Source organism: Aythya marila, assembly GCF_965140915.1.
Source record: "Aythya marila genome assembly, chromosome: W".
Taxonomy (NCBI): domain Eukaryota; kingdom Metazoa; phylum Chordata; class Aves; order Anseriformes; family Anatidae; genus Aythya; species Aythya marila.
The window spans coordinates 8251570-8260300 of NC_139081.1; the positions used below are offsets into that span (position 1 = coordinate 8251570).

At 48.2% G+C, this 8731-nt stretch overlaps 1 protein-coding gene across 1 annotated transcript in view; it reads left to right on the plus strand.

Annotated features, from left to right (window-relative positions):
* Positions 1-1511: 1511 nt before the first annotated feature.
* The window catches only part of LOC309889473 (very low-density lipoprotein receptor-like), a gene marked incomplete at its 3' end in the record, with an annotated part of 9899 nt that continues 2679 nt past the window's right edge, over positions 1512-8731 (plus strand). Inside the window, exon 1 of the mRNA XM_082782327.1 lies at positions 1512-2802. Within this exon, the coding sequence (XP_082638453.1) occupies positions 1574-2802 (1229 nt within the window). The 5' untranslated portion in view covers positions 1512-1573. The remainder of the gene's footprint in view (positions 2803-8731) is intronic.

An 8731-nucleotide genomic window follows, 5' to 3' on the forward strand; every position in this document is an offset into this window, starting at 1 on the left:
CACAAGGGGGTTGTTTTCTTGCAGGTGGGGTTGTTTTCTTGTAGCTGTTTGTCTGAGTGCTTTTGACCAATAATCTTGTGTGAAACACTGTCCACCCCTGTTAAGTTCTCTATAAAAGTTAGGCTATTCGGGCAATAAGATGGAGCATGATCTGACTCTACGGTGTGTCTGTCGTGCTTTCGACCGTGCTTCCTGCAACATATGGCGCCCGAACAGGCTGAGACCTGAACAGGACCCGAACGGAACATCGCAGCTTCGCCGGGACAAACATCGCAGCGCAGCGGGACACCAGCGGCGCCGGCACATCCGAACGCAGGTAGACCAGGAGACCAGCGGCGCCGGGACCAGCGGCGCCGCGACCTCGCCGCGCCGTCGGGACTTCGGAGCGCCCATCCGACCGGCGCTTGAGCGGACCGGACACCGGCCCAGAAACACGGTACACAGGACTCACGGTGAGGCGTGGTATTCCCGCTGAGACACGCGGAAAACCGCGGGGAACGGGGTTTTGCGGCGGGACGTGGAATTGCGGAGGGCCGCGGGAAACGGAGTTGCGGCGGGACGTGGAATTTGCGGAGGGCCGCGGGAATTAGAGTTGCGGCGGGACGTGGAATTTGCGGAGGGCCGCGGGAAACGGAGTTGCAGCGGGACGTGGAATTTGCGGAGGGCCGCGGGAATTAGAGTTGCGGCGGGACGTGGAATTTGCGGAGGGCCGCGGGAAACGGAGTTGCGGCGGGACGTGGAATTTGCGGAGGGCCGCGGGAATTAGAGTTGCGGCGGGACGTGGAATTTGCGGAGGGCCGCGGGAATTAGAGTTGCGGCGGGACGTGGAATTTGCGGAGGGCCGCGGGAAACGGAGTTGCGGCGGGACGTGGAATCGCGGAGAGACGCGGAAAAAGGAATCGCGGAGAGACGCGGAATCGCGGTGAGACGCGGAATCGCGGAGAGACGCGGAAAAGGGAATTGCGGTGAGACGCGGAATCGCGGAGAGACGCGGAATCGCGGTGCGATACGGGCCATCCGAGATCGAGTTGCTACGGGAGACCAGAGGCGTCAGTGGACAATGGCGGCCGACCCTCACCGTGTGGCGAGTCGGCACAGAGCAGAGGGGCGGAGATCAGGACTCTGCAGCCTGTCTGACGTAACCATGGAGGCAGCGGCAGCAGCGGCTGTGCTGCTTCTCTCTGGCATTCTTTTTATAAGAAGTTATCTTGCAATGCAAAAAAAGACTATTCGTCCCCAGATCGGTGTTATAACTATGTTTCTGGATAACATTCCGTGGGGTTGCCACATTCTACAGACTATTAATGACGATTTAGCTCTATTGCAGGGCAGGAGAGCAGAGACGCAGATTACACCGCCAAATGACCACCGTCAGGCTCGTTCACAAACAGCTTCTAGGGTTGCAGCTGGCACGGCCTGCAGCCGTATAGCAGACGTTACACTCTCTTTCCTAACTAGTAATCATGTGTCTCATCCATTTGTGGTGAATGGTCAGTGGCAAAAAGAAAAGGGGGAGAGTAAGGGGCGACAAAGACGGAAACGGTGCCAGGAGGATGCCACTGACACTAACAGCATGGGTAATAGGAGTAGTATAAGTGACACAGGTGACGGTGCGGGGCGGCGGCAGGCGCTGCCGCGCTGCGGGGCACTCTGCCTGCTGCTCGCCCTCGCCGGCCTGTGCACTGCTGCCGACGGTGCTAGAGCAAAATGTGAAGACTGCTCAGATGGCAGTGATGAGAGTGCTTGTGTGAAGAAGACGTGTGCTGAATCTGACTTTGTGTGCAACAGTGGTCAGTGTGTGCCAAATAGATGGCAGTGTGATGGGGATCCGGACTGTGAAAATGGGTCTGATGAGAGTGCTGAGCTGTGTCATACGAGAACATGCCGGGTAAATGAAATCAGGTGTGGTCCTCAGTCAACCCAGTGTATCCCAGTGTCCTGGAAATGTGATGGTGAAAAGGACTGCGACAGTGGAGAAGATGAAGAGAGTTGTGGCATTGTGACTTGTAGTGCAGCAGAATTCACATGCAGTAGTGGGCAATGTATTTCCAAAAGCTTTGTCTGCAATGTTCAAGATGACTGCAGTGATGGTAGCGATGAGTTGGAGTGTGCACCTCCTACTTGTGGTGTTCATGAGTTTCAGTGCAAGAGTTCTACCTGCATCCCTATCAGCTGGGTGTGTGATGATGATGCTGACTGCTCCAACCACTCGGATGAATCTTTGGAGCAGTGTGGCCGCCAGCCTGCACCTCCAGTGAAGTGTGCTACGAGTGAGGTGCAGTGCGGCTCAGGTGAATGTATCCACAAGAAGTGGCGATGTGATGGAGATCCTGATTGCAAGGATGGAAGTGATGAAATTAACTGCCCTTCTCGGACCTGCAGGCCAGACCATTTCAGATGTGAAGATGGGAACTGTGTCCATGGGAGTAGGCAGTGCAGTGGTGTGAGAGACTGTCTGTATGGCACTGATGAAGCAAACTGTAACAATGTTATTCAGTGTTCTGGACCTGGCAAATTCAAGTGCAGAAGTGGAGAATGCATAGATATCAATAAAGTGTGTAACCAGCAGAGAGACTGCAAGGACTGGGGTGATGAGCCCCTGAAGGAATGCATCATAAATGAATGTGACTGTCCAGCTGGGTTTGAGTTTATAGACAAGAGAAACTGTGGAGACATTGATGAATGTCAAAACCTTGGTATCTGTAGTCAAATGTGTATCAACCTGAAAGGTGGCTACAAAAGTGAACGTAGCCGTGGATATCAGATGATTCCTGCTACAGGAACCTGGAAAAGGCCATACTGGTACAAAGACACAAATAACACCTGTGATTGCAATGACGCTGCTAAGCAGGGTTTAGGGGTTTGTAGCATGGAGACAAGGGGTAACAACTACAGTGTTTGGAACAATTGTACAGCTTTGGCCTTACCTCCTGATGTGCTTCTGATTTGTGGGGATGGGGCCTGGCAAGGTATCCCTGCAAATGCTATCAGATGTCCATGTTACATAGATAAACTCATTGTATTTGCTCCTAGCTTGTTACAGTTGCGTGAGATCACCAGACATAAATGGACATTGCTTGCATTGGATTGCAATGATAATGTTGAATTGTGTGGGGTTGCAGCTAGAGCGGCATTAGCAATTTCAGTGCCTGGAGTGGCATCTGCGGCCGCATGTAACAACTTAGAAAAATTGGTATGCTGGGCCGAGAGGCAAGCCTATGCCACGACAGAGATACTTGAGGAGATGTTACCAGATCAAAATAGTCTGCAACATCTGCTTTTACAGGATCAAGCTGCTATTGACATCTTGCTTTTGGCTCAAAGGAATGGGTGTGAGGACTTTAAGGGAATGTACTGTTTAAACCTTTTTGATCATAATGTGTCAATTCACAAATCCATTACTTTCCTGAAAGAGCACATGAGAAAGATTCAATATGGTATCAATCCTTTCAATCAATGGTTCACTGACTTGTTTGAAACAAAGTGTAGATGGTTGCTGGGTTTAATCACAAGGGGATTAAGGATTTGGTTTATGGTGGTGGTAATCATCGTTGTGTGTTGTAAGTATAGCTAAAGAGTTACTTGTAAAACTGCTGTGTCAGGCTTGGTTTGCTCAAAAGAAGAAGGGGGAATTGTTGAGGGATTTCTTGAAACAGCAAAAATCCCATGGCTTGCTGTAGCTGAGCAAACCAAGCTACCAGGGCAACTATGAGAAGTTCCCATGACAGTGTTCCCACATCGCCCAATTGAGGAATTCAGGAAAATATTGTTACCAGTAGCTGGCCTCAAGGACAAGGTCTATGTGACTGCTAATCACAAGGGGGTTGTTTTCTTGCAGGTGGGGTTGTTTTCTTGTAGCTGTTTGTCTGAGTGCTTTTGACCAATAATCTTGTGTGAAACACTGTCCACCCCTGTTAAGTTCTCTATAAAAGTTAGGCTATTCGGGCAATAAGATGGAGCATGATCTGACTCTACGGTGTGTCTGTCGTGCTTTCGACCGTGCTTCCTGCAACACCTTTTTATTTCCCTTTAGATAAATTGTTTAGTTCATAATAATCTTTCTTTTATTATTATTATTATTTCCCTTTAATTAAATTATCCTTATCTCAACCTGTGAGTTGTTCTTTGCTTTACTTCTCCGCATCCTCATCTAAGGAGGAGGAGTGAGAGTGGTTGTGGTGTTTAGCTGCCCAGCACGGTAAAACCACCACAGAGGGGAATACAATATACTGGGATTCGGCTGCCCCAGGGGTGGAAACACAGCACTAGCATTTTCCATGGACTGATCCACACTGTGCTGGAACCGGGGGAAGCTCCTGAACTCCTGCAGTACATCGATGACATTATTGTGTGGGGTGACACAGCAGAGGAAGTTTTCGAGAAAGGGAAGAAAATAGTCCAAATCTTTCAGAAGGCCGGTTTTGCCATAAAACCAAAAAAAAGTTAAAGGACCTGTACAGGAGATCCATTTTTTAGGAATAAAATGCGAGATGGATGTTGTCAAATCCCAATAGATGTTCAACGAAGGGTCCCCTCTACACATCATGCAACTGATGCTACATGGAGCAAGTGGATTGCACTGAGCGGGTTCGAATAGGAAACCCCAGTCGCCCAGGAATCTTGGAAGTGATTATGGACTGGCCAGAAGGCAAATACTTTGGGATATCATCAGAGGAGGAGGTGGTCCGTGCTGAAGAAGCCCCACTGTACAAGAAGCTACCACAAAATGAGAAGAAATATGACCTGTTGACTGATGGGTCCTGTTGTATTGTGGGAAAGCATTGGAGATGGAAGGCTGCTATATTGAGTCCTACACGACGAGTTGCAGAAGCTGCTGAGGGAGAAGGTGAATTGAGTCAATTTGCAGAAGTGAAAGCCATTCAGCTGGCTTTAGATATTGCAGAACGAGAAAAATGGCCTGTTCTCTATCTCTACACTGATTCATGGATGGTAGCAAATACCCTGTGGGGGTGTTTACAGCAATGGAAGCAGAACAACTGGCAGGGGCAAACCCATCTGGGCTGCTGCATTGTGGCAAGAAATTATTGCCCGGGTAGAGAACCTGGTTGTAAAGATATGCCACGTAGATGCTCATGTGCCCAAGAATCGGGCTACCGAAGAACATGAAAACAACCAGCAGGAGGATGAGGCTGCTAAGATTGAAGTGGCTCAGGTGGACCTGGACTGGCAACAGAAGGGTGAATTATTTATAGCCCAATGGCTCATGATACCTCAGGCCATCAAGATAGAGATGCAACATACAGATGGGCTCGTGATTGAGGGGTGGACCTGACCATGGACGCTGTATCACAGGTTATTCATGACTGTGAAAGACGTGATGCAATCAAGCAAGCCAAAAGGTCAAAGCCTCTTTGGTATGGAGGACGATGGCTGAAATATAAATATGGAGAGGCCTGGCAGATTGATTACATCACACTCCCTCAAACTCGCAATGGCAAGCGCCATGTACTTACAATGGTGGAAGCAACCACCGGATGGCTGGAAACATATCCTGTGCCCCATGCCACCATGCAGAACACTGTCCTGGGCCTTGAAAAACAAGTCCTATGATGACAAGACACCCCAGATGAATTGATCCAGACATTGGCCTCATTTCTGAAACTGCCTTACAGACACTTGGGCCAAGGAACATGGTATTGAGTGGGTATATCACATTCCCTATCATGCACCAGCCTCCGGGAAAGTTGAGCGATACAATGGACTGTTAAAGACTACACTGAAAGCAATGGGTGCTGGGACATTCAAAGATTGGGATACCCATTTGGCAAGGGCCACCTGGTTAGTCAATACTAGGGGATCTGCCAACCGAGCTGGACCTGCCCAATCAAACCTGTTACGTCCTGTAGAAGGGGATAAAGTTCCTGTAGTGCATGTAAGAAATATGCTGGGTAAAACAGTCTGGGCTTCTCCTGCCTCAGGAAAAGGCAAACCCATTTGTGGGATTGCTTTTTCTCAGGGACCTGGATGCACTTGGTGGGTAATGCAAATGAATGGGGAGGTCCAGTGTGTACCTCAAGGGGATTTAATACTGGGTGAGAATAGCCCTCGAGTTGTTTTGTATCATGTTACTTATTATATAATACTGTATGTCATCACTACCATGATTGCTATATGTTAGTGTCCTGTTAATGGTATCACATTAACAGCCGCACAGATAATAATGAATGAATTTTGATAGAAATGGACATAGAGATGTGATGGAACGAGAATGGGCTTCAACTTTGACGATCCAACATCACACACCATCTCTTCTGCCCTAAAAAGACTGCTCTAACAGATGGAGCCAGAAGTCAGTCATAGACTATGCAAACTCAGTGGACATTCTATATACCATAGATGGAAATGTTGATTAATTAGAATGTATTGGAAATTGTGTAACCTGAGCATGACATAAATGGTATGGAATAAGGGGTGGCTGTACGTCCTGGTTTCAGCTAGGATAGAGTCAATTTTCCTCCTAGTAGCTGGTAGGGTCCTGTGTTTAGGATTTAGGATGAGAATAATGTTGATAACACACGGATGTTTTAATTGGTGCAGAGCAGTGCTTACACTAAGCCAAGGACTTTCCAGCTTCTCGCTCTGTCCTGCCAGCGGGCAGGCTGGAGGTACAGCAGGAGCTGGGAGGGGACAGACCCAAGACAGCTGACCCAAAGTGGCCAAAGGGGTATTCCATACCATCTGACGACATGCTAAACAATATATAGGGGTGGCTAGGTCTGATGGGGGGGATGGCTGCTCAGGTATCGGCGGGGCATCAGTCAGCAGGTGGAGAGCAATTGCATTGTGCATCACTTGTTTCATACACATTATTATTATTAGTGCTATTATCATTATTATTATTATTATTTTCCTGTCTTAATAAACTGTCTTTATCTCAACCCATAGCCTTCATTTTCCTGTTTCTCTCCCCTATCCCAGAGAAGGAGGGGGAAGGGTGAGCGAACGGCTCTGTGTTGTTTAGCTGCCAGCCTGGTTAAACCACAACAGAAACTAGACCAGCAGCGAAGACTGAGGCAAAGCACTTATTGAGTACGTCAGCTTTTTCCATGTCTGAGGAAGCCAGTTCTACCGTCTCGTTTATCAGAGGGGGAACACTCTCCTTAGCCTATCTCCTCCTGCTTATGTATCTGTAGAACCCCTTCTTGTTATTCTTCACATCCCTTGCCGAAGTCAGCTCCATCTGTGCCTTGGCTTTCCTGTTTCTACACATCCGGGTGACACCCCTATATTCCTCCCAGGCTACACAACCCTGCTTCCACTTCCTGTACATTTCCATATTTCTCCTTAGTTTAAGCTGCAGGTCCTTGCTCAGCCATGCCAGTTGCCCGCCTCCTCTGCTCGATTTCTTCTGCTGGGGGATGGAGAGATGTTGCACTCTCGAAAGGGTATCCTTAAAGAGCTGACAGCTCTATTCAATTACTGTGCCCTCAAGGACAGTTTCCCAGGGGATCCTAGCCATTAATTGCTTAAGCAGCCAGAAGTTTGCTTTCCTGAAGATCAAGGTCCTGACTGATTTTTACCAGACCCATATTCCTCAAGATCACAAATTCCACCAGGGCATGGTTGCTACAGCCCAGGCAGCCTCCAATCTTAACCTCTCTAATGTTCTCTTCCACATTAGTGAGCACCAGGAAAGGTGTGGAAAGGAAAGGTGTGGAAAGGAAAGGAAAGGTGTGGAAAGAAAAGGTGTGGAAAGGAAAGAAAAGGTGTGGAAAGGTGTGGAAAGGTGTGGAAAGGTGTGGAAAGGTGTGGAAAGGTGTGGAAAGGTGTGGAAAGGTGTGGAAAGGAAAGGAAAGGAAAGGAAAGGAAAGGAAAGGAAAGGAAAGGAAAGGAAAGGTGTGGAAAGGAAAGGTGTGGAAAGGAAAGGTGTGGAAAGGAAAGGAAAGGTGTGGAAAGGAAAGGAAAGGTGTGGAAAGGAAAGGTGTGGAAAGGTGTGGAAAGGTGTGGAAAGGTGTGGAAAGGTGTGGAAAGGAAAGGAAAGGTGTGGAAAGGAAAGGAAAGGTGTGGAAAGGAAAGGAAAGGTGTGAAAGGAAAGGTGTGGAAAGGTGTGGAAAGGTGTGGAAAGGTGTGGAAAGGTGTGGAAAGGTGTGGAAAGGTGTGGAAAGGTGTGGAAAGGAAAGGAAAGGAAAGGAAAGGAAAGAAAGGAAAGGAAAGGAAAGGAAAGGAAAGGAAAGGTGTGGAAAGGTGTGGAAAGGAAAGGTGTGGAAAGGAAAGGTGTGGAAAGGAAAGGTGTGGAAAGGAAAGGAAAGGTGTGGAAAGGAAAGGAAAGGAAAGGTGTGGAAAGGAAAGGAAGGAAAGGAAAGGAAAGGAAAGAAAGGAAAGGAAAGGAAAGGAAAGGTGGAAAGGAAAGGAAAGGTGTGGAAAGGAAAGGAAAGGTGTGGAAAGGAAAGGTGTGGAAAGTGTGGAAAGGTGTGGAAAGGTGTGGAAAGGTGTGGAAAGGTGTGGAAAGGAAAGGAAAGGAAAGGAAAGGAAAAGGAAAGGAAAGGAAAGGAAGGTGTGGAAAGGAAAGGTGTGGAAAGGAAAGGGGTGGAACTGGAAAGGGGTGGAAGGTTAGGTGTGGAATGGAAAGGTGTGGAAAGGAAAGGAAAGGAAAGGAAGGAAGGAAGGAAAGGAAAGGAAGGTAGGAAAAGGAAAGGAAAAATGGTGGGAAAGGAAAGGAATGGGGGAAGGAAGGTGTGGAAAGGAAAGGTGGAGGAAAGGTGTGGAAAGG